The 27064-nt window shown below is 35.0% G+C and overlaps 1 protein-coding gene across 3 annotated transcripts in view; it reads left to right on the top strand.

Moving 5' to 3' along the window:
* The window catches only part of LOC123320244 (protein Spindly-like), a 31237-nt gene extending 4902 nt beyond the window's left edge, over nt 1-26335 (top strand). For 2 of the 3 annotated variants that reach the window (XM_044907512.1, XM_044907503.1), the window contains exons 2-6: nt 11176-11672; nt 12507-12700; nt 17284-17469; nt 23464-23589; nt 25633-26335. In XM_044907512.1, the coding sequence (XP_044763447.1) occupies nt 11176-11672; nt 12507-12700; nt 17284-17469; nt 23464-23589; nt 25633-26311 (1682 nt within the window). In that variant the 3' untranslated portion in view covers nt 26312-26335. The remainder of the gene's footprint in view (nt 1-11175; nt 11673-12506; nt 12701-17283; nt 17470-23463; nt 23590-25632) is intronic. The other variant, XM_044907520.1, reaches the window with a different exon arrangement.
* Nucleotides 26336-27064: the final 729 nt, after the last annotated feature.

Genomic DNA, 27064 nt, shown 5'->3' with positions numbered 1-27064 from the left:
TTATAATTGAGGGGCGCGAAATTCGAATTCTATTCCTTGTATTCAATTTCAATATTGACGTTGTTGAGACCAGAAAACAAACATCCTGAGCGACAAAACAAAAGGATGGTTTTGTTTTGTGACCAGGATGTTAGTTTTCATCTGAACATTGTTTGGAATCGATTGGTATCAATGAAATACGCTGTTGGATGTGATAAATTTTTATTTGCAATCTATAAAAAATTTACAAAAATTTGAAATTATGGACAACGAATAGAGCTTTGACTAGGAGACAAGAGTACATGGTTATCTGCTATAGTTACGTGAAAGGTGTTTTTCTGTGAAAAAGTTTCGAATTAATAAACTGAGTTGAATTTTTACAATTTATATCAGAAATTGATATGAACCAATATTCAATTTACCGTCAGAGGATACATATTTCCGTTACTTACATATTATTTACAAAATTTTCAGAACCACAATTGAAAAAAACCTTACATAGGTATACAAGCCTTGTATTCAAGTCCGTCAGTATAATTTCTTCATGCTTTTTCATGATTTCTTCATAGTATGGTCACGACACAATATACAAATTGATTGACGAATGAACACTCACAGAAGGTTTCATAAAACTTTGACTTTCCAAACAACAATTTGACAGTCACCCGATTCTCAAATCGAAATCCATAAAATTTTGCATTTTTGAATATATTGAAGGCAATATTGAGAATCTTTGAATGGAAGGTAAGGTTAATTGGTGTAAAAGTCATAATTTCCCCTAAATGAGCCCTTCATGTAAGGGATGCTTCCTTCATACAACAATTCACGTGGATAAACAGTTCTCAATCGACTTGCAGTAAAATGTTCATTGCACATGGTGTAGTCAGTAGTGTTTGCAGGCCTTTACGCCCTGAAAATTTTATCCACTTCGTAGCACTGAAAACAAAAATCAATGAATGACCGAGTCACATGTTACCAGTTAATACTTACATTCCCATTTTCCTTAGTAAAATTCGTTTTATTTGATCCACAGTTCTTCACCATACAATAATTTTCGAACGATATTCTGAGGTTTTCGCCAAGAAATTAGACAAAAATTTCAATAATCAGCAACTAGAACGGGCTCGGGAAACAAAAGGCGATACGAGGTTGTCTATCATAGAAATACCAAACGAAAAGAAGTCCGACTCCCGTACTAAATTCATTGACAATGTTTGTAATCTATGATTTCTAGGCACTACAACAGCGCTGCTCCAAAATCGCACCGACGGAAATCGGAACTACTGCTCTGCGGCATCGGTCGTAGGTAGCGGGCCAAAACCTATTCATTCGATTTGAAATTTTGAACCCCAATAGACTTTGCGTCGTCTTACTTGTAATTCACAAATGAAACTATTTCATTCATTTGCACCAAAACTAAAGATACTACATTAGGTACAGATAAATCGATGACAAATTTGTTGATTGAAAAATGAATCGTGATTTTTTTTTCAAGTATTGAATTGTAGGTACAAAAATAATTAAAATTGAAGACTGAAATTACCCACCGTAGAACTAAAAAGGTATACCACCTAATAAAACGACTGCATTGCAGGGGGTGTTGTAAAAGTATTCAAGTACAAATTATTGGAAAATAAAATAAGAGCAGTTTGGGAAGAAGCGGAATTTTTATTAAACCTTAAACCATATCTCTAAGGAGTTGTTCTGCAGAAAATGATATTGGTTAGGAATATAATGACATAACTATTACAGTAAACCAGAAATGAATTATAGGTATTCTTGTAATTGCTCCTGTTCACTGGATATTCGAAGTCTTCTCTTCGGTAAACTCTCTGTTTCTTCTGGTAAACCATTTTCGATAAAAAATTTGTTGAAGGAATGTTGAGTTTTCAAATACTGAAGAACTTATACTTTCTTCAGCCATCGGTGAGCAGACAAATTCCAAGCTTCATGATTACATAATTATACATAATTATCAAAAAACCAATCACTTACCACTAAAGCAAGAAACGGAACTAGAAGAACGTATATGATTCCCACTAGTCAAACAAATTAATGAAAAAATAAGAACATTTCTTGGTAAAACTTCGCCAAAATAAATCTGTCATCAGAACAGTATTTCATAGATTGAAAATCTATGTAGGATTTCTATCAAAGATATTATTTTTGATTTCTATAGTAACACGACTCGACTCTAGCGCCCCAAAGTAATCGCACCGGCTGAAGGGCGAACTAAAGCGGTTGCATTTCTGCCTATATAAGTTGGAAGGGGTTGTTGTCTATGGATACGAGAATCAAAACATTCAAAACCGGTTTGATCAAAATGGCCATTTGACTCTGACATCTCGCAAAATTTCATATGTCCCTCGAATTAAAATTTTAACCAGTCTTAGGGCCTTAAAAACACATTTGAAACACAGATGGCGCTCACATCACTCTAGTCGCTTCGTTTCCTATCTTTCTACTCTATAATCTTTGGTTTGAATATTCGGCGGAGATCACGGTCATTCACGAGTGATAACGATCGAAAGCTCAAAATGCAGTGACACCTAACGATCAAATTTAAAATAATTTTTGTGATTAGTGTACCATAACAATAGGTGGCGCCACTTGTCAGAGTGATCCATCTATATTTTAATTTAATCTATGATACTATTATAATAATATCCTTGACATTGACTGACAGGACAATAAAGTTAGGTTAATGAAATGACAACGATCATATGCAACCGGCCAACCATTGAAATGGACTAGGATGAACTTGCACCAAAATAAAAAACTGAAATATCACTAGATATAAAAACTTTAGGGCCCCTTACTGTTATGTCACAGTCGTGCAACTGGGAATAAAATTAACCGTCCCTTAACTTTAAACTTAGTTGCTTAGTTGCTTAGTTAAGTACTCCTTTTAAGGGGGATTGGTGCAAACGGGCCTAAGAATATCGCTCAATATTCAAAATGAAATCACTGAGACTTTTTTCATTTCTGAGAATGTATATACCCCCATTAAGCTAGCAGAACCACTTTCGAATTTTGGATTTTTTTTGCTGCCATAATTTTAGGCTAATTTTTACTCCAATTAAAAATTTTTTGCTCCCCAATTTTTGGAGAAATTGAAGCTAATAGAACATTTAGCAGAAATATAATGATTGTAACCTATAACAATATCATAATTTTAGGCTCTTATTGGAACCTACTGCGGATTTCCCTGAATGAGTTTTTTTTTTTTTAAAAGGTTCTGCTAGCTTTACCGTCAGGCTAGCAGAACCTAACCGCTAATACAATATTTATCCAGAATCTGATCACACCATACTTTCAGGCTAATATTAGGCTAATTTATTTCTGTAGTGAGAATTTTTTTGCTCTACAATTTATTGGAGAAATTGGGGGTTCCGTTAACCTAAACCGTCGCTAGCCGGACAAAATTGATTGTTTATCCAGAATGTGATTACATTATATTTTCAGGCTAACCTTAAGCTAATTTATTACCAATGTAAAAAATTTGTTGTCCTCCAATAGTGGTAGAAATTGCGAGATCTGAATCCCCAAATGCCACCAAAATTAAATCGATAACCAATTGTTTTTGAAATATATATGATTACATAATAATTTTAGGCTCATTTTAGGCTCTTATTTGAACCTACTGCGGATTTCCCCGAATAAGTTTTTTCAAGTGTTTTGCTAGCTTCACGGTAAAGCTAGCTGAGCCTTTTTTAAAAAAAAAAACTCATTCAAGGAAATCCTCAGTAGGTTCAAATGAGAGCCTAAAATGGGCCTGAAATTGTTATGTAGGTAATCATATATTTGAAAAACCAATAGTTATCGATTTAATCTTGGTAACATGACTTTGAGCTTTTAGATCTCGCAATTTCTCCCACAATTGGAGGACAAAAAATTTTTTACTTGGGTAATGTATTAGCTTAAGGTCAGCCTGAAAATATGATGTAATCACATTCTGGATATATAATCGATTATCGGTTTTGTCAAATACCTACCCTCAAAAATTTTCTTCCTTCTCTTAGCAAGTTTATTGTTGTCTGGTTGGTCCCTGATCACAAATTGTGACAAGTACTTCGAAACCTATTCTGTGGCACGCTCACTGAACTTTACTATATACATATAATATAATTTGATTATAGTTCAGTGGGCTCGCTTTTATCATTTCTTTTTCATTTTTTAAATTTGACCGCTTTTATAGGGCTCTTACTGACCATATTCTACGTGACCATTGATTTTCTGAAACTTTCTTGAGAATTGTTTGATTCACTCGAATTGATTTCCTTATTTTCTTCTTCTTGCTGAAGTCATCTTTCTTCAGAAATTGATTAATAAAGATCTGGAAAGTACCACTTCCAGATTAGACTTTTATGCCCCAATAAGAAGGATTAGACGGCTAGATACTTTTCAGTAACCGATAAGAAACACCAATAGCGCTGTGAGCTCTCCTGTTCATAGAATGCTCGCTCAATGTAACCATTCCAAGGATGTAATTGATCCATTTTTTCAGAGCGTTAATTATATCAAGTCAATACTAAGAAATTATTTTATCTCATCCTTTGATTAACCGTGGCATTCTGATTTTCGGTCAACATGATAATATGTATGTATTGTGATTTTTTTCTTCATTTCATCTGTTTTTTTTTTGTAATACGGTTAACTCAATATTTTCTATTAAATTTTTTGTTACATTTTCTCTCGAATTCCTACTTGAATTCAGATACATATGTTTATTTCTTGCTGTTTCTTGAAGTTTCTTCTATTTTTGAATATAAACTGTGACTCGCTGTGACCACTTTTGGGTATTAAATTACCTGTTTGTGTCCTGGTGAATAAAAAAAATGAATAAATAGAAAAAAATAACGTCATCAAAAGAAGTATAAATTAAATTATAACTCATCAATTCATGTTCCTTAGAAACGGGAAATAATTCAGAGTGAAGAAAAACAAGAAATGATATGAATTATTTTCTCTGCATCCAATTTTGTTATTACTTGAGAAAGCTTTGGCTCATTTGTGGGCAGATGAATCAAAACGAGTACCTAGAGAAAAAGCAAAGTGTTAATAAAGATATCGTCAAATTTATCATATGGTGCAATAAACACACTCCACCTCAATTTCGAAAAATTTCTAGCATCTTTTAGGTTATTACATATTTAAACCATTTCATTCATGAATCAATACAATCGTAGTTATAGGGCTGAATACAGAAATCGGGACAATTATAAATATTTAAAGAAGCTAATCTTACCTGGTACACGAATTGTTGCAACTGTATCAATTGTGAGACCTCTTTGACTTCCTGGTAAATGATTAATCTGCGGGAAATGTGCATGACACACGAAATATCTGTTGTAAATCTGTTTATCGGATAATTTTTCCCAATTTAGTAGATTAACTAGTAAGTCGAAAAGTTGAAACCATAGAAATATTGGGAAAAAAGGATTTTGACCATTTTCTATCATTTATATTGATACAAACCATATGATGTTGAATATTTTTGAAATCAGTAAAAATTAAGCTTTCAAAAAATTGCACAGAAATCTAATGTTCCTATTTAAAAAAACATAACTTTGGGTCATAGCTTCGTAATTGTAAATCCTGCTGAAAAGCCGAGCACACAACTGGATTGTACGTTAAAAAGTGCCTGTATAATGTTTTAATTTCAGAGCTCTATCATCAGTATTAGCGGAGATATAAATTTATTTCGATATCGCCATTTTTCCAATTTTCGCTCATAACTCGAAAACAAAAAAAGGTGGCCAAAAATGACTACTATTATTGTTAGTTTCTCAGAAAAAGATAACGAGAATGGGGTATCAGATTTTGTCTATCTCCTCTGGTTTAAAAACTGCAGTTCTAAAACATCGAAATTTGCCCACCCTTTACTTTATCCATCAATTTCCTTGGCCGGATGTTTTGAACTGATTTATCTTCTGGAGGAGGAATCCTTAAACCAGGTGGCGTGCAAGGGCTGTCAGAATGAAACAAAATTTTTTTCTGAGTAAGTTCTGATACATTCCTCTATTCACCGATTTTCTTGGCCGGCCATTCTGAACTTGAAAAATGAGGAATAGGCGCCGCATCGCAGACTGAATAGTCCATTTTGATCCTTGGAGCTGTAGTATGAACAAAAAATTATGTTAGGAATATTTTAGTCATTCCTCTATGTACTTAAGCCACCAATTTCCTCGGTCAGTCATTTTGAACTGACACTTATCTTCTACAGAAGAAATCCTTAAAACATTTTGAATAGAAAAAGAAACAGAATATCGGTTCATTTTGAGCGTTGGAGGTGGGATTCTGAACTTGAAAAACAGGACGAATATGCACGTCATCGTAATATGAAAATCAATAATGAAATCAGGGGTTATAATCCCTCCTAATTCTAACTAATTATTCGCTTCGCCATGCTATTATGAATAAGGGAAAATGAATAGACGGACTGCAGCATTGATATAAGCGATCGGTCTGGACACAGTCGTCTTTATCTCCTTCAAGAAGGCTGTGGCCGGGAGCAAAAACACGATTAAATGACTTGAGGGAATAATATTAATTCGAGGAGGATCATACGTTGTATGTATTAAAACAAATATGGTTTCATCAGGACAATAGTCTTCATCATGAATTAATTTGGAATGTTAGAATCTTAGAACATTACAGTTTAAATATTCCATGAGTTGTGATTTTCAACATCAATGCATTTTAGATTTCAGGATAAAGAATATATCATAACGTTGAATAATTTTCCTTAGATAGATTTTCCTTGAATAGATTTTTCTTAGATCGATGCCTGAAAACTCCCACCTTAGAGCGCATAAACTCTTTACTTACTCAAGATGTTTCATTTCTATATCTTCTTGCATAAACTAAGTCAATTCAATTGTTTATAAAACTGAGCATAATCTCTCAATGTAGTAATTTTTGAAACATCCTCATTTTGAACTTACTGTATCTAACTGGCATGGGGACAAATTGTTGGGCAGTGAACACTGAAAATAAGAAAGACTCGAAGTTGATATTATTGCAGTTTTAGGTCTAACTGAAATATAAAAGTACAAATTTGGGTCAGCTGATGACTGAATGAAGTTAGGTACATAAGGTACGTTAATGTGAGCTGATGTGCTGATCTCCTTTGGTTGTTTTGCGAAAATGGACCTTATCGACATGTGAATGGCACGAAGGGATCTCGAATTTTTTAAAATTCACAATGCATCTAGATATTTTGCGTCCGAATTTGCGTCACGTATCGTGCTACGGGATATGGAGAATGATTTTCCTGTTATCAGTTGTCCTTTTCTGGTAGGTTTCGTGTAGAAAAGTAGGTAGGTTCTCAGGAATAATAAAACTCCTCCGAAACTATAAGAAACGGCAACAGGCCCCAGGGTGAAGCTGGATGCGTTTACATTCGCGTTGAAAAATTTCGAATTTCTGAAGCTTTTTTCTCGTATTTTCTCTCTGTTTTTTGAGTCGGGAGTAGTACGCGCCTATACTCCGGTTATTCGTCTTTAGTTTTGCATTTTTCGCGGACATGGACGAAATTAGTAGTGAGAGATTATTTTTAAGTAAGTTATAAAAACAGTTTGATTTGTTTTGGGGAAACATTTTATCCGAAGAAGGACGGATCGTATGGGTGCTCTGGAAATTGGCAAAAAAAAATTATTTGTGAAAAAATTCAAAAACAAGAACACATTATAAAAAATCTGGTAAGAAAAGACAATGTTGAATATTTTTTTTATGTTCATTTTAATTCAAGATTATTGTTTTTTCAACAACGGAAAATTGAGGAGTCTGCGCAACGAGAATGAAATCGTAGAATCTTGAATTTAAAATGATTTATAGATATAGAGCTACCTAGCGGACGATAACTGTACCGCCGCGACTAGTCCTGAAACATCAACTTTGGTTGCGGTTAAGGCGGATCGGCCACCGAATGCGAAGTTGCGCGAAGCTGAGCATTTTCAGTACTAATATAATTGACAAGCTACGAATCGAGTGACGTAACTCGTGATTTAGCATTGAAAAAGCACAGCTTCGCTCAACTTCGCATTCGGTGGCCGATCTCCCTTAGCTCATCTCATGATCATTGAGCCGACAAAATTGAATTCCGTGGTCTATAGCTTGAAAGTTGTCAAATCTTCAGTTGATAAGGATGTTTTGAAGACAATTTATTTTGTAAACTGTCAGTCGTTGACAGTTTATGGTATAATTTTTTGAAGGAGCTCCTCACACATAGATGGGATATGGGATCTTCATTACGCAGAAGTGGGCTTTGACGACTATACTTGGCTTGAGATATCTAAAGTCGTGTCGATCTTTATTTAAAGCAAATAACATCTTAACTATACATGGATTGTATATTTACAGAACACTTCTATTTTTATACAAACATCAGCACTATTTAGATAGATTTAAGAATGAAATTAATACTAGGCAGGTTTTCACTTGGTTTTTCCTCAGGCAGACTCTCAGGTTTCGAGAAACATCCTATCTGTATGTCGATTCGAATGATTAATGCGTTACCTGTGAAGCTCAGGAAAATTAGGCAATATTAATATCTTGAAAGGGCATTCACCAGGCTATATTGAATTGTGAACCAAATGATTTTAAGGAATTTGTGGAGTTTTGGAAGATATGATTGTAATTATTTTACTTGTTTCATTTTTATGGTTTGTACTATAATTGTTGGGATAAATATATAGTTTACTTTACTTTAAAAACTACAGAACCTAAGAACCACAAATAGACAATGACTATTCGAAACTCGTCTATCGGCTCTGCCGCACCCTGTATTAAAGGCCAATTCTCACTATTCCTTCTATTGCCATATCCTTTCCCTTTTATGTACATAAAATAATGTTCAGTGTAAATGAATGGAAGTATTCAAACTGCATATACAGCTTGCCAAAAAAGTAACGTAACTCGTCAATAATTCGTGTTCGAAGAATTAGCAAGGAGAATCGTGGCACCCGTCGATTTTTAATTTCAAAAGCGATTTTTCGTATGCTCTTTTGAATTTGATATTTCTCACCCCCTACGCCCCTCCCTTCTCTACTTTATTTTTTCAAATGGGAATATATATGGTTCATGATACATCAAATGAAGGGTAATTTGAATACCTATTCAGCGACCTAAAAGTAGAATTGGTTGCGGCGTTTTTTCATTGAAAAATAACGAAATAATTCACAATTTGGGATTGGGGAGTACTGCAATCAGACCATTATTCTTTTACTAATAATTATTGGGGGAAATCCACGAATCCATGGATTTGTAATTTCGAAATCAGACCTCTCTATGCTTTTTTGAATTTGAAATCTCTCACCTTTTACGCTTCACACCCCTCTATTTTTTTTTCAAATAGGAATATATGGATTGTGATATATCCTCGGATATATCAAATGAAAGGACATTCGATTGCACATTGAGATGTGTGACCGAGGATGTGACTGAAAAAAGAATTTGTTAAGCTATTTTTATTACAAAATTAGCAATTTGTGATTGGTGTCCGGTTCTTATTCTTGGAATAATAAATATTGGAAATATCCTCCTTCTCGCCGATTTCTATTTTCGAAGTTTGGAAAATGCATGCAGTTTGGATGTTAGGGGTTTTTTACCCTTAACTCTCAACAATTTTTTCTATTGGCAAAATATTGCTTGTGATATATCGCATCAAAGGTCATTCGATGACCTGCTTTCGAAATTACAAATCCATGGATTCGTGGACTTCCCTTAATAATTAGTAAAAGAATAATGGTTTGATCGCAGTAGTCTCCAATCACAAATTGTAAATCATTTCGGGATTTTTCAATAAAAAAACAGCAGAACTAATTCTACTTTTAGCCACATCGCTGAATAGGTGATCAAATTACCTTTATTTGATGTATCACAATCCATATATTTCCATTTGAAAAAATAAAAGTAGAGGAGGGCGGGGCGTAGGGGGTGAGAAATATCAAATTCAAAAAGGCATACGATAAATTACTTTTGAAATTAAAATTCGACAGGCCCACGGATTTTCCTTAAAAATTCTTCGTACAAGAATTATTGTCGAGTTACGTTACTTTTTTGGCACGCTGTATACTGCATATACCTACCATATCCATAAAATATTATTTCGAACATATTTTCGACGTCTGTCTCGCTTCCATACCTTATCCGGCGATATACCGCGTGGCCCACCCCAGACGCGGCGCTCATTTTGAGGGAGTAAATGAAGATATTTTGAAAATCTCTTCTTGTGGTGTGCGTAGGATGTCCGACAGCACAATTTAAAATTATTGTCATATATACAGGGTGTTCGAAGACAAAGATATAGACCAAAGTTGCACTTTTTTAAATGTAACACCCTATATTTGACCTCAAAAATAGAATGGCAAGCTCAAGTTATGATGAGTTTCTTCAGATTACTTTATAGCTCAGGAGCACAAAATTTTTTCGAGTTGACAAGTTGGCTACTCCTACATATAAAAGAAAATTTCAACACTCTGGAACAGAGTGATCATAAATAATTCTCAAACATCAACTACAAATAATCGTCGAAAACTTTTTTATTTCAAATGGCACACCCGGTATTTCTAAATCTCGTTGAACGTAAAAATTAATTTCGAAACTATCTTCATAAAATTTTTCTACATCTAAACCTGACAATTTCTGAGCAATTTTCGATTTTTAATTCAAAACTAATAAACCATTTTCGCCATTATCTCGTAAATGGTCCTTCTAAGGTATAAAGTGATCTGAAGAAAATCATCATAATTTGAGCTTGCCATTCCATTTTTTGAGTTCAAATACAGAGTGTTACATTTAAAAAAGTGTAACTTTGATCTATATCTTTGTTTTCGATGATCTTGTATATAGTCCTACATAAGACAATAATTTTAAATTGTGCTTTTGAACACCCTACACACACCACAAGAAAAGATTTTCAAAATATCTTTATTTACTCCCTCAAAATCAGCGCCGCGCCTGTGGCGGACCACCCGGTATAATATTAGTATTATTAGATCAAAGCGAAACCTATCTACACTACGACGATTTGTATGGTTATGGAAAGGAGGCGGAAGGTGAATACACAAAATATGACGGAATGTATATGGGAAGGATGTGGAAGGTACACTGAGAATCAACCTTTACTCTTCACTTAAATGAATCATTTTAAAAAGGAACTGATATCGTTAAAACTTCACTCACAATTTTCAGGTGAAAAAAAGGAGCAATCTTCTCCGAATAGTAAGGCTGCAGATAGCAAATGCGATATGGTTCTCCAAATAGCACAATTGAGAGAAGAAAAAGAACAAATGAAATATGAATTCAAAAGGAAAATCGGTATTTTGGAAGCACAAGAAAAATATTATATTGATGAAATCGATCATTGGAAGAGGCAACATGATAAGATTGTAGGCGAACTTAAGGCTCAAAGTAATAAGTTTGAAAAGGAGAAAATTCTTCTGAAAAATTCTCGTCTAGAGGAAACATCTGATTTGTCCGAAAAAATCAGCCAATTGGAAGCGGATAACAAAAAGCTGAAGAAACAACTGCAAGACAACCAAAATATAACAATTGAGCAAAATAACGATATCGACAAAGTTCAACGATTGGAGGATGAAATTTCTGATCTGAAAAGCAAACTTTTCGATTTGAACGTAGAATTCCAATCGCTTGAACATAAATGCCACAAGATGGAGGAGAGTACTATGGTATGTTTTGATTTGCTCGATATATTAACAGACTGTAGAAATGCAATCGCCCAGTGCGAGAATAATTTTATTATAGGTGATAATTTATCGAATGTTAATATGGACCGCTCTCTGAATCATTTCATACCCAACAACCAATCTTTGGGTAAAATCACTCATATATTTCTACCAACATTACAAAATATAAATCTAACCGAAGGTTACGAAACCCTTCATAATGAAAAAATTGTAAAACGCAAGGTATACAAAAATTAACCATCGAGTGGTGGTAAGCTAACCGAAATTCTTAACCATCTAAAAATGGACGTATGTATGTTTCTGCTTTTATGTTGTCTATTGGACTTTGATCGATAGCGTTAGGTCAAAGAAAATACTGAGTAGGTGATATTTCCTGAGGAACGTTGCAGTTAATTGAAGTACCTATTTTTGGCTAATGAAATTTCACCAAATATGATTTTACTAATCCATTTCAGCGTGTCAGATGGAGCTGGTGTATTATTAATACTTCCGTTTCAGCATTAAAATAAGGACCCTCATTTCCGTTCCATTTTCCATCGAGGTGGGAACTGTGTTATCCTGATGAGATCAAATAAAACCGAAACATAGGTTAAAGTCAACATATTCTTTGCTTCGACGGAATGGTCTTTCGTTGAAACCCTGAATGATTGAGCGTGGCTGGTTCGATTCAAATCGTAACATTGATCAATATCTATAAGAACGGGTGTTATTTGTCTGATTCAATTTCTTCTATAACTCTACGCCGAGACGCGATATCTTATTTCATTATTGTAGATATTGCATTTGGACATACCTAATTTTTTCTCTTTTTTGTAGACTCTCATAAAGGAAAACCAAGAATACCAACAAATTCTTGATCTCAAAAGAAAAGAAGTGATCAAATCGAATGGTATTATTATGGAACTACAAGACGAAATTAGAGTTTTAAGGAAAGAATTAGATGAAATTGAAAATCAACCTCGAGATATAAATACTAGAGGGAATTCTCTATTTGCCGAAGTTTATGACAGGTAAAAAATATGATTCGTTTTGGATTGACTATTCCTAAGATGTCTAAAATACTAGTGTGTGCACTTGTCACTATTTGCAAGCATCAACATTTCAGAAAATCGGGGATATGGGATCAGTTTCGTGGCGGCGCCACCATGTCATTTGCTTCGTTCTATCTTTCTTCTACCAGAGGAAGTAGAATGATACTCTATCGTTTTATTTTGTTTTGCGTTGATATCGAACATCGATCAACGAGTTCAAAATATGAAATGGCCCATTTTGTCAGCTGTTAAGGAATATTTTTGATTTACAGTTTAATTTTCGTTGTAAAAACAAATCTGTCAATATTTCAACACTATCGAATAAGGGTTCGAAAGAGTATTTACTATTCTTCTTCAAGGTAATTACTGTTTGACAAATTGTATTAATGGGGAGAATTTCAATTTGATTTTAATAAAACACAGTTGGTTGAACAAATATCCAATATATTCAGTTGACGGAAAGGGAATTTTCACTATATCTACTCAAGAAGAATATTTAAAGAACAGACTCGAATAGAGATATGTATTTCTGATTCTCAATACATGCTCACAATTTACATTACGTATTTCCAATACAGTTTCTTTGAAATATTGCCATAAAACTTAGCTATATCCGTCCCGAATGTTCGTTCATCTGATTTGGTTCTGCCTCAAATTCCATCAACACCGAATTCTCAGCTATAATAGTTCTTGTTTGTCTATACAGTAAACTGAACTTACTTAACGCCATGTTAAATAAATGAATGTTCTACACTCTTTCTCGAAACTAATACATTTTCACACACCAATAATCGCTTATAAATACAACATATTCGTACGTCGTAGGAAAGTATTCAAATTATTTTCAAATAACAAATGACAATCCTCTGTCAGCCCTACCTACAGTGGAAAAAACGAAACTGATCCCATATCCCCACGGAATTAAAAACAAAATCGAATCAGTGAATACACCAGAGTTTTAGACATCTTAACTATTCCACTCATTCCATTTTTAGTGATAAAGTTTCCATAGCGACGCTCGTTTCACAACGATAAAACATGCAAGCCGGCAATACTTAGCAAATTAGTTTTTCAGCGATAAAATTTTGACATTTCTCAAATGATAGGAGTAAGATGCCCTAAACTATGGTGTATTCGATTTTGTTTCATTTTTGTCGGGGATATCGGATCAGTTTCATTTTTCCCACTGTAGGTAGCGCTGTTTAGGATTGGAAAAAGCATTGTCAATTGATATTTGAAAAGGATTTGAATACTTTCCTACGACTCACAAATATGTTGTATTTATGAGGGATTATTGGTGTGTGAAAATATATTAGTTTCGAGAAAGGGGGTAGAACATTCATTTATCCAACATGTCGTTCAGTTTTCTGTATGGATAATCAAGAACTACAGCTAAGAATTCGGTGTTGTTAGAATTTGAGGCAGAACCAAATCAGATGAACGAACATTCGGGACGGATATAGCTAAGTTTTATGGCAACTGTATTGGAAATACATAATGTGATGTGAGCACACAATTAATCTATTCGACTCTCGAATATTCCTCACGAGCAGATATAGTGAAAATTCCCTTTCCGCCAACTGAATACGTATATTAGATATTTGACCAATCAACTGTGTTTTATTAAAATCATTTTGAATGACTCCTTAGAACACTTTGATAGTGTTGAAATATTGACAGATTTGTTTTTACAACGAAAATTAAATTGTAAATCACAAATATTCCTTAACAGCTGACAAAATGGGCCTGTTCATAATTTGAACACATTGCTCGATATTCGATATAAAGGCAAAACAAAATAGAACGAGAGAGTATCATTGGACCTTTGGTAGAACAAGGATAGAACGAAGCAAATGACATGGTGGCGCCGCCACGAAACTGATCCCATATCCCCGATTTTCTGAAATGTTGATGCTTCAAAAAGTGAGCACAACAGTGTTTAAGACATCTTAGATAGGATATAGGAAATGCATTTGTGTCAAACATTCCTGTTCGACTTATTTTCTTCTGAAATAATCATGTAAAATACCACTCAAGATGAAATTTAAGCTCTGGTTTTGCGTTGAACTATTTTCAAAAAATCTTCAAAACCGTTGCAACGCCAACATTCGTATCTATCAAAACCTACGAAATATTTTTGAAAAATACGACGAGCAGGTAAAATTCCACCTTTGTAATATTCAACTTTGCTGTTTTTCGGCAATTTCACTCATGACAGTTTTTTCAATATCAGTCGCCTAAGCGTTCGTGATTTTGATCAAATGTCATTCTGAAATAGAAAGAGAACTCCTGAAGATACCTGCTTACACAATACCTATCAAACCTCTCTGAACAGCTGAAGTTCAAGACGAATTCAATCACCTTAAAATAAAAAAAAGCAGCAGGATCTGACCAAATTACTCCAAAAATGATGAAAGAGTTGCCAGAAAGTGGCGTTATGTTACTGAAGAACTTATACAACGCCATATTTAGACAAAACTACTGTCCAGAGCAGTTCAAAACAGCAGAAGTTATTCTGATTCCAAAACCTAGTGAAGATCCAAACTTCGGCCGATCAGTCTGCTCCCAGTCACATCAAAAATCCTTGATCCTCATACTGGGAGGAATCAACTCAGATCCAAACACAGCAATGGATACCACACCATCAATTTGGGTTTCGAGCAGCTCACTCAACAGTGCAGCAAACCTATAGACTAAGCCACGTTGTTAACTTAGCACTGAAACAAAAAAAAAACTTCACATCCACATTTTCGAACGTGAGCCAAGCATTTGATAAGGTCTGGCACCCTGGCCTACTTAACAAGATCAATATATTTCTTCTCATAAAGTTTTTATAACTTTCAGAACCTATCAGAACAGCAGGAAATGGAGAGTGAGAGTGAATGACAAAATATCCACTTTCCCCATATCATCTGAAGTACCACAAGGAAGTGTTCTTGGCTCCTTACTGTACCTATTATACACATCTGATCTACCAACCAATCCACATACGGTAATGGGAACATTTGCAGACGATACAGCTGTTTTGGAAAGCGACGAAAATCCAGTAGAAGCTTCTCACTTGTTGCAGAATCACAATATAATAGACAACAAACTACTGATATATAAAACCATCATTAAGCCAATTTGGACGGAACCGAGCTATGGGGTTGCGCCAGCAAATCAAACACTTAAATAATTTAAAGAAGTTAGACCAAAATTCTTAGGATGATAGCAGACGCGCCATGGTACGTTTCCAATGAGAGACTACATGATGACTTTAATATACCCTATGTAAAGGACGTCATAAGGAATGAAAGCAATAAACACCATGCAAGGCTTGAGGGGCATACGAACATCCTGATCGGAAGCTCAAACAAAAATGGCCAGCAGATCTGAAAGAGATTTGAGGAGAACGGTCACTGCACACTGCATCCTCATCACAGCAATTGAGAGCGGCTTGCTCTAATGCCAACAAATGGGCTTATATATACAGGGTCTTTCACGAGGAACCTCACCCCTATTTATACGGGAAACTACTGAACGTATTTTCATGAAATTCAGCACTTATAAGTATTTCACGATGCTGATGAAATCTAAAATATTTTCAAGTCATGAGCACCTCCGGTTTTTCCGGAAATGACGTCAACTTCCGTTTTTCAAATTAGAACACCATTTTTTCATTGCAGAAATAGATTCCTTAGAAAATTTCAAGTTATTTTGATGTAATATTTTTCAGTTTTGGTTGGAAAATTCTCTCTGAGCGGGAAAATTCGAAAAAAAAAATCGAAAATAAAGCTCCGCTGAAACAAAAATAACTTCGAGGTTTTTGGATGGAGAATTTTCATTTTTGGGATTTTTCAAGATGTAAGATTGATGTATCCACTTTAAAAATCGAAATCGCGATTCATGATACGGGGGGTGAAAAAATCGCTTTCAAAGTAAGGGATGACAAAATCGTGAAAAATCAATTTTTTCAAATTAGAACCCCATTTTTTTATGGCAGATATTGAATCTACTTTAAAAAATAATGTGAGTGTATGCATCACACCCTTGCCCTAAAGTGGATATTTTCTGAGTTATTCACAAAAAACTGTTTTTCGTCTTGAATTTTCAGCTATTTCTTTTCCCTTCACGCCAAAAAGATGAAATTTTCAGGAACTGTTACTTAAACCATGTTTTAGATTTTACTACCCTAATATGCAAGAGAAAAAAGTTACAGGTTGTTCCTAAATAGATGGCGAATTTTGATTCGAATTTGTATCGGAAACCTCTTTATTTCAACTAATCGGCCATCGGTTTTCTCTCCAGTGATAAATAAATAATTCCTTATGAACCATATGCAAAAGCCTACTGGGATGTCAATCATTCTTAAATGGACTATATGATAAGATCAATGAAGTTCATGGACGACCGTCATTTATCAATCTTCCAATTTATTATCACATAAATGGAATTATAATCGGCAAACATTTTTGGAGAATCATTCTCGTTCGAACGACTGCTGCTGTGGAATGCTTGAGAATTTTTTTAAAACTTCCTTGTCCCTATGGGTAAAATAAAATCTTTTTTCGAATTTCCAGCCGAAACAGAATCAGAGAAAAATTCATCAATTTAGCAGCTAAATACGATCGGACTATAAAGGAGAAGGAGAGGCTTGATGAAGAAGTTGACATTTTGAGAACAGAAGTCTCTACCTTGAGGCAAGCCTTCAATGAGGAAATGAAAAACTTTAGACCTGGAAACTTATTTGAACTGTCAGGTGATAGGTGAGTGTGATAAACTTATTTTATACTTTGTCTGTTAATTATTTCAACCGATGCGGTCTATTGTGGCGCACAGTTAACCTATGATGTTTTTATGCAGACTTCCTTTGAAAGGACCGATCCAATTGACAGATGGCGATCACGTGATCTGCCAATTACGTTGGTTCCTTTTTCGGGTGTTAGTAAGAGGCGTGCACAAAGTCGCCGTTATTTTCCCCCAGTCTTTTTCTTTTGAAGGAAGAATTGATACTAAGGGTGTGCTGGATAGCAACAACAATACAACACCCTTTCCTTTTCGACATGCGCACTGATCCTTGATTTTGTCTGTAAAACTTGATTGTTTGTTCAAAAACCTTAGGAACAGTAAAATTACCAAATGGTAGTCATATCATATTTGTTTCGATTAGCCTCTTCTGATTCATTGTTGTGGCCACACAGTCAACAAAAACTTAAGTACCTAAACAAAACTTATTGCGGATTTATGCAGCCCTAAATATTAATTATCAATAAACAATGCTCAAGTTTAAGTTGAATATCGTAGGATCAATTTCACCAAACGGTGCTTAACTCCGCTCAACTTAAACTCAGATTAAAATTCAAACAAAATTCGTTTATGACGACTGCTTTGCTTATGACGTGGAGTAAGGAGGGAGTAATTTCTAAAGGCCGTTTGCAACAGCCGATAATTCTCTAGAGAATTTACCCGTGAATTCTGTGCAGTTACATACGCACTTTCGGTACAATTCACTGTTCAGTTGCATACAAAATAATCTCTGCTATTTTCTTGCCAAAATTCTCCGTAAAGCCCGTTTGCAACAGCCGAGAATTCTCTGGAGAATTCTCTACAAAATTCTCGCAAAAAAACGGCAGAGATTATTTAGTACGCAACTCAACAGAGAATTCTACCGAAAGTGCGTATGTAACGGTACATAATTCACGGCGCATGAAATCTCGAGTAAATTTTCTAGAGAAGTCTCGGCTGTTGCAAACGGGCTTAAGAGCAAATTTTACCAAACATTGATAACTTCGCTTAACTTAAACTCGCATTATAAAATTAACAAAATGTTTCTAACATTGACATCCGCTTTTGATAAGCACTGAAAGAGGGTACAGAAACCCCACGACGAAAAGACACTCCATTTCAACTGAAATTAATATGCGTAATAGACATAAATGGGCGAGTTTCATTTCCAGTTACGTCTAATCCCGGTTTATATCTTTGGTGAAATAGGCCGTAATTTCTAAGGGCCAATTTCACCAAACGGTAATAACTTCGCTTAACTTTAACTCACATTATAAAATTTAACTGTTTCTAACATTGACATCTACTTTGTCTATGAAGGGGGGGGGGGTTCTTAATCTGGCAGTTTGAAGATGATAACAAAGATTTTTTTTTAATATCTCCCTTCCTGTACCTCTTATCGTTTCTGTATTCATTATGAAAGTTGAAGATCATAAAATTCTGTACAACTTTTGTGTGAAGCAATTTTACATACTCTTGAACGTTTTCGAGTTAGAGGGCCCTAAGGACAAGGAGCTTAACCACATATTTATGCAAAAGGCAAGGTCAATGCAGAAACCCAAATGTACATTCATCGCCATGTATCGACATATGTAGTTGGAAATGAAATTCAAATATTTTGTTGAGCCACGTTTCGCCGCTGTGCATGAGAGCTCATATTCTTCGTGGTATACTATCGATTGTAAGATTGTACGTTTTGGCGCATTTTTGGATGATGAGTTCATACGTGGGTGATCGTAATCAAGCCCGTACCAATACATCATAACATTGTAATGCAGCACTTAAAAAATAAATGATAAACAGAACAGTATAATGAAATTCCTTGATGAAAGTGACAGTCTGGAAATATTAAATTCAAATGTTTTGCTTTTTTCTTGGGTATTACAAGTAAATATGAAAATCCTTAGTGCGTCTAATAAATTGGCCAGGGACTGTATCTACGTTCAAACGTAGAGAAAATTGCTTCGAACAAAATTTGTAAAAAATGTTATGCCCTTACAATTTTTATAATGAATGCGAAAACAATTTGAAGCCCAGGAGAGGAGATTTTTTATGGCCACTTTTTATTGTTTCGGCTTAGTGAAATTCTCAGATTATATTATTTCCGTTATTCTTGAATCATTAGCTTCAATATGAATAGTATGAATATGAATAATATAAGAAGAAAAACCAAGTGATGTTTTTGTTTGCAAGTTTGACCCCCTCCCACACATTTTCGTCACGATTAAATTGGCAGATCAAGAGAATATTTACTTTTCAACATATCTTAATGTATGTACAATGATCTTTTTTTAACAGGCTGTCCCAGACAATTCCCCCTACATACAAGTATAATTTTTGGTAGAGGTACTCTACAGGGTCCAAGATCCCCTTATATTAATCTGACACGCTAGAGGAGATCCCGAATTTCCCTCTTGGGCTCCACAATTATTAGTAACCAAATATTTCTATATTTAATTTCTACAATATTATGATCTGTGAAATGACAAATCCCTGTCATCGTAGACAAACAAATCTCGGATTGGTTTGTCTATGTTCAGGACCTCACTCTTCAGAGGCGCCAACTGGTACTGGCACAAAAACGGTAATCCACATTAGAGGCGAATTTTGGCGCTGTAACCACAGCTTACTATGGTTATGGTTATGTGTGACGTCATAGTTACTGATGACATTTATTGGAAGGTGTCAACTGGCAGTTCTGTCTGATTTGTTCGATTAATGGATTTCCAAATAAGTTAATAAATGGAGGTTAGAGGAATAAGGAAAGAGAAACCATATCAAAATATGTTTCAACAAGGAGAAGATAAATACTTTTATGGAAAGTACCAATTGATAGAAGACTTCTTTATCCCTGCAAACATTGGTTTATGTGTCCATATCGATGAACATCTGATAATCTGAATGATATGGAAAGAAACATGAAATATGAATTCAAATTCACACATATCTTTCACCAGTTGGGAACTTAAGCTTCATGTTTCTCAAATAATGAGCAGCGAAAATTTTTATATCAGTAGTGATAGTGGAAATTCAAGGGCCAAGGAGAAGCATTTCAATTTTCTACTCTCTGAAACGACACGAATTGAGAATACCATTGCTTTGAAGATCTGTAATATTAAAAGTTATTAGTGACCGTGCCTTTTGAAATGCTCTTTTTTTTACACTCCTTTATATTTATAAAAATGATTTTACATTGAGGATTCATTATTTCACTATCTACACATACCTATACTTTTCCATTTGATTGTCTAGATACTCATTAATTCATATTTTTGCTTGACATCGTATATGGACCCTATTTACTATGTATATAGGGTCCAAAAAGCCAAATAGCTTAGGGCTTTGTCAAGTCTATCAAAGCAAAAAATCATCCAAAAAGTCTGAATCCGACCAAGACCTCAGCATACTTAGTAAATAATAATTCATAAGCTTAAGAATAATCAAAATTATCAAATTCAAATTTTCAGTTTTGCTTAACGAATGAAAAAATTAAAAACGGATTATTTTCCCAGTATCGCCTTATTATTTATTTTCTGTCTGGTACAGAAATTGGATTTTATTTATAAAAATAACGTTATATCAAAGAGGAAGGTTAATCTTTGATTATAGCATCCATCTCTTCGAAACTTTGTGAATCCCACACAGAGATTCTATATTTCTGATCCCACATAACATCAATGGTCCAATATTCCATTTCACCAAAGAGGAAGTTAATCTTTGATTTCACTCATTGAAAGGAGATAGAAATACATACCACATTGAACTCAATGGGAACCCATAGAGTTCAAGGACATACCACGCCATTAACCCTACTCAAGAGGAAGGTTACGTGGTTAACTTTGTGTGACGTCATTAAAACGTCATAGTTACATGGTTATCCTCGCCAAAATGTGGTTACCCAAGTAACTACAACCTAACCATAGTTAACCACTAGCGCCAAAATTCGCCTTAGGTTCTCCGGTTTTGGACCCGCGATCTCCCAAGCTCTCAACGATTTACATCTTTCGCCTAAACGGCAAAAAGTGGCGAAATTGAACTTTTTCGGAAATTATTTTCGGCGACTTCCCTGGGTTCGATCTTGACGTATGGGAACCTACCGTTAAGGGAAGTAGTACATACGATTCGAGATCAAGATAATCGACATTGGTTGCTTCACGGATGCTTCCCAAATACGAAAATGTGTCCCATCTTTGAGCAATAGCCTGAATTACGTACTGAGTCAGTTGAAAAGTAGTAATTACCACGTGAGAGATAATATTAGGAACAGTGTTTGGTATCCTGTTCTCATGAGAGACAGAAATCTATTAGAGGCCGTACAACGTAGAGCAACTCGTATACCCTTCAGTCGTGTTCGTCCCTGTTACTAGGAGCATCTTCGCTTGATGAAATTACCGATAGTTAGCCAAAGACAGTTTATCACAACCTATAAAGCACTCCATGGCATCTCGACTTCAACCGAGCACCTTTTTTCCTTGGCTTACGAAAGTCATCTTAGGGGACGCGAACTGAAGCTGAAAAGGGAGATGTTTAGAAGCACCTGTCGAGAGTATTTCCTGCCAAATAGAGCGTTTCACTTCTGGAATCTGTTACCATGGGAGATGGTCATGTCGAGAAGTGTGAATATGCTCAAGGCCAGTCTGGACATGGTTTTGCGAGAACGAACTCATTTTTTTTCACTTCATACTTTTATGTGTATATTTTTTTGTTTAATGAGTTTTATAGAATTTTCGTTTCTCTTATAAATTGAATAATAATAATAATAATGTTCGGTCGCCAAAGCCTCGTTGGCATTTGAGGGGAGAGGCTATAAAACGCTTCCTTCGTCCTTACTCCCCATTGAATATAGCAGCCCATGAATCGGAATCCAAATTTCTATTTTAATGATTGACGTTTTGTGGATCCCAAATAATGGGGTACTTTTCATATAGATTAAGAATCTATAATGGTGTATGTCCCGCGTGTCATGCCTATGGTGATCAAGTTCACTGGCGAGTCTCAACAAGTCCCTTCGATGTGTGCAGAAAACACCGCCTCCTAGGCGAACCCTGGACAGTGCCAGCGTTGGCTTTGCTATGCCATATGTTTAGAATACACACGATGCGCCAACGTTGGAACGAGTGGACTTTGGCCAAAGCTTGCCATGCCGTCTGTCACCTTAAGTGGGACCGCCCACCAAAGTAGCGTAGCACTGACATGGCACATACATGACGAAGGCGATGGCATAATTTTCAGATATGAACTGATACTTCACTCAGATGTGCGATATCTGAAAATTTCGCATCGCTTTTGTCATGTCTGTGCCATGTCAGTGCTACGCTACTTTGGTGGACGCTCTCCCCAATGACGAAGCGTATTGCGAACTGATTCACAGAGCGGCCCATCTAAAAATTCGATAATTTATCACTTTTAGGCCCGGTACTTTCACCTTCGAATAAATTTTATTCACTGTCAATAAGTATCCGTCAAATAATTTCCTATCTGAAGGATACCTTATTTCGGTGCTTTCAGATGAAATTATTTGACGAATAACAATTCTGTGAAAACACGGTTCACTACTTTTCACTGATTGATGTAAAATAAGAGACCGCATTGTAGAAATTGTCATAATTCCAACTACAAAGCAAATAATTCGTGAAAATCACACAAAAAATAACCATACATCCAGAATCTTAAAAAATCAACCATTAATGACGTACCGATATTCGATCTATGACAAATAAAATCTTATTGACGAGTTTCAATGACGATGAATAACACTATCTGAAAGTGAAAAGACTGCATTTTTACTTATCCTACGAATAAGACTTATCTATCGAATAAATTAATTTATTCGCACGTGAAAGTACCGGGCCTTAATAAAATTATTCTCGCATTGAGCGATTGCATTTCAACCTCTTAGCTGCCTCGTGGCAATACCTATGTTCGGAATTTGTAGAGTTTTGTGCATGTTCATCTTTCGTTCGATATTGTTTTAGGGATTCAATGAGTGCAATGCGATCTTTGGTCCAAAGTTATAAAGAAGAAATTGATAGACTTACAAAGGGTGAGCAACCAGCAGAAAGAGATTACAGATATTATGAAGCAGTTATTCAGCGACAGGAGTAAGTTATATTTATTTTTACAGGGTGTCCCAAGTTCGGGTGCCTGTTAAACATTTTTGTATAACTGGGCCTAGTTGAAATCTGAAAATTGGGTATACAAGGAATAAAAACAATAAATTCACAATTTACCTACTCATACTGACCTGTTCAGCTCAATTTCGAAGAAGATCTTGTTTTATTTGCTATGGTCTTGTTATCTGAAATTGCACAGATACTCAAGCACCTAGATTTTTTTCTTTCAGCCGTTATGTATTCGGTACCACGGATGGTATTAATGGGATAATTGCCATTTTTCAATATATTTCTTCATCCGATGTATTTTCCGACGTGTATGGGTAAATTCTAGCACGGCCAGCTTCATCTCATGGCCACGTTATATTTTCGGTCAGTCCAATATCCATCGAGATTCGAGTCTTGCGTTTGAACTTGTGTGGCGTAGCGTCGATTCGCATCACGCGTTCTGTCGTGTAAATCCCATAGAAATCATAATTTATATATTCTTACTCTAGAATGCTAATCACTAAGTGGTAAGAAATATTCATTAGGATATTTTAAAATTGGTGACATTAGATATCGATTGAAATTTATTCTGGGAGGATTCTGCATCTCTTTATAAACTTTTTAGGGTTTTCACTCCCAATCTCTGAAACAAAATCAATTAAAAATGAAATCAACGATTTGCTCCTTTGAACGAAAAACAAAAATCAAAAAATTGTATTTACAACATACCCTGTATTTGTAGTAAAACTTATACAGGTGAAACGTCCAGACCTCTAGAAATAAGAAAACGCGAACATAAAAATAATATTAAAAATAGAGAAATTAATCGATCTCAAATCGCAGATCACATTTGTTCTAATACGGGAGACCACATGATGGATTGGGACAACACTAAAATTTTAATGACGGAACCAGACCATTTTAAACGAAAAATTGAAGAGTCTACGTGTATTCTATTAGATCAAGATAATAATCTGGCAAATTGTTCGGTAGGAATAGATCATATTTGGATCAATTTACTAAAGAAAGAACTGTCATCCGGTAATTTCAAAATTAAATGAATCAACGTTTCTATGCAGTCTCTGTGTGTTGACAATTAATGTCAAACAAAAGCCACAATTCAGAAGATTTTCAAAAAAAGATTTTTCGTCTGATGAAGGAGTCTGATATAGACTCCGAAACGTTACAACTTAGAATTATAATTTCAACGTTATTTATTTTCAGTTCATTGTCAGGCAACAATTTTTTCTAGTTTGCTCCTGACAAATTAGTGCAAGAATTTACGCAGGAGCAAATCGTTGATTTCATTTTTAATTGATTTTGTTTCAGAGATTGGGAGTGAAAACCCTAAAAAGTTTATAAATTGGTGACATTAGGTTTAGATCTTTTGCAATTATTATACTAGTAAGTTTCAAATATTTACACTGAGCACCAGTTTTACCCATAGAATGCGCTATAAAACCCCAATATTTAGCCAATTCACGGTTTGGTCACACAATCAAAGAATATTCATTGACACCTCTACCGAAAAATTTAGATCTGGACATATCCAGATATAAATACCATTTTTTCCGATTTGGACCTATAAAAAGATATAGCCATTTTGAGTTCATCAGCTATGCCACCCCTGGAGTAACAAAATTACCTTCAGAATAACTAGCTTAATCTGTAACATTACAGATCTTTGGATTTTTTTGAACAGTGTTGCATTCAGCCTAAGTACCCAATTTTCAGAATATCACGGATATTCTATATTTGTGAACATCAGATTACTCGAAAACGGAGCATTATTCGAGAAAATATGAAGAATGCTTTCAATCTACAAAACGTTCAAATTCGAATTTGATGTAGATTGCATAGTGCTATCAGAGACATGGAATATTCAGGATGGAAGTCTTTATAATATGGAGGGATACAACATGGTATATGTTGTCGTGGAAACTTATTAACGCATTATGATAAAACTTTAATTGTACTTATATTTGGTTTCCCTTGCATACATGTTTTTCCCAACTTTCATTTAAAGGAAAATATTATTTTCAGGAAAGATATAGATAAACTTAGGGGAATACTAAGTGACCACTCTTTAACCCATGCAATGAGAGCAAGGAAAATTTCTGAAATGGGTTGTCAAATAGCGTACTGGAAATCCAAAGCCTCAGAAATTGAAAGTGAGAAGAGATTTTTGGAATTGAAATTTAAGGAATTGGAAAATAAATTATCCGATTTGGAACAAGCTGAGGCAACGAAATCCGGAGAAAACAAGGAAAATGACAAAACGACCGATAATAAACTAAGCGAAAATAAATTACATAAGAATAAACCCAATACAGACAATGTACATGAAAATATTTCAAAACCTAAAGATAATTCTCAGAAGAGTCTCACTGAACTTTATGGTACAGATAAAGTCAAAATAATAACCCATGAAGAAATTAAAGCGATAATGGAGAAGAAGCTACACCTGAAAAAAACAGCATTCAAAAGCGGTAACAAAGAAGATGAAACATTATCGGCAAAAATTGGAGAACAAAATGATGTCAAAGAAGCATCAAAAGAATCACCTCCAAATCTCCCCGAATCAAATGAAGACGAAGAAACGAAGAGAGCAGTACGATTTGCAAACGATACAAAAAAAGAAGATGGCGCAAGACGTCGCCCTAGGGGTAAAAATAGTTATGTTCTCAATCTTCAAACAAATGTTTTAGAAAAAATAAACTAAACTTTTTCATTTATTATTTGAAATGACCTTCAATATGTATATTTTAATTCGAAGAATTGATTATAATATTTTTTTAGAGAGAATTTTGTAATAATTGTATTATCAATTAATATTCTGTACAATTTTGATGTAATCTATAATATACAGAAGATTCTTCCGATAAGCGAGTTTTATGACTTATGCCTTGCGGCTTTCACATTCCTCTCCAGATGAACTTTTAATTTTTCCACATATCAAAAAGATTAAACGATATGTTGACTTTGAGGGCATAGCTAGATCGCGGTTTATTGACATTCCATTCAATTCCATTGCTGTATCCCGTTACCGGGAATAAATCTACAAAAAGAAGAAGAAAAAAAATCGCGAACAGACTTGTAATTTCTTAGGGCTAGTTGCGACTGTGTGCCTTCCTGTGACTAAAGAGACCCAACCGAGACCTGCAGATCCTTCCACACTCAGGGCATGGATAGTCACCAACCAGATCTGGCCACCGCTGTATCCTTCTCGATTCTCCATTATAACTGTGTACCAAAGACCTCCACTGTGACCTGTCTAACGCTAGTTGTTCCCAGTTATGATTGGCATTAACTAATTTTAGGGATTGATGTAGTGTATCCTTAAACCGCTTATACTGGCCTTCTGGTTTCCGGGCTCCCTCAGTGAATTCGCCATATAGAGCTATTTTGGGGAGTCTTGCGTCTTGCATCCTCAGAATGTGGCCGCTCCAACTGAGTCGGGCCCTCGTTACTTGAG

The sequence above is a fragment of the Coccinella septempunctata genome, chromosome 1 (genome assembly GCF_907165205.1).
Source record: "Coccinella septempunctata chromosome 1, icCocSept1.1, whole genome shotgun sequence".
NCBI classification, from domain to species: Eukaryota; Metazoa; Arthropoda; class Insecta; order Coleoptera; family Coccinellidae; genus Coccinella; species Coccinella septempunctata.
This window is presented reverse-complemented; position numbering and strand designations above follow the sequence as displayed.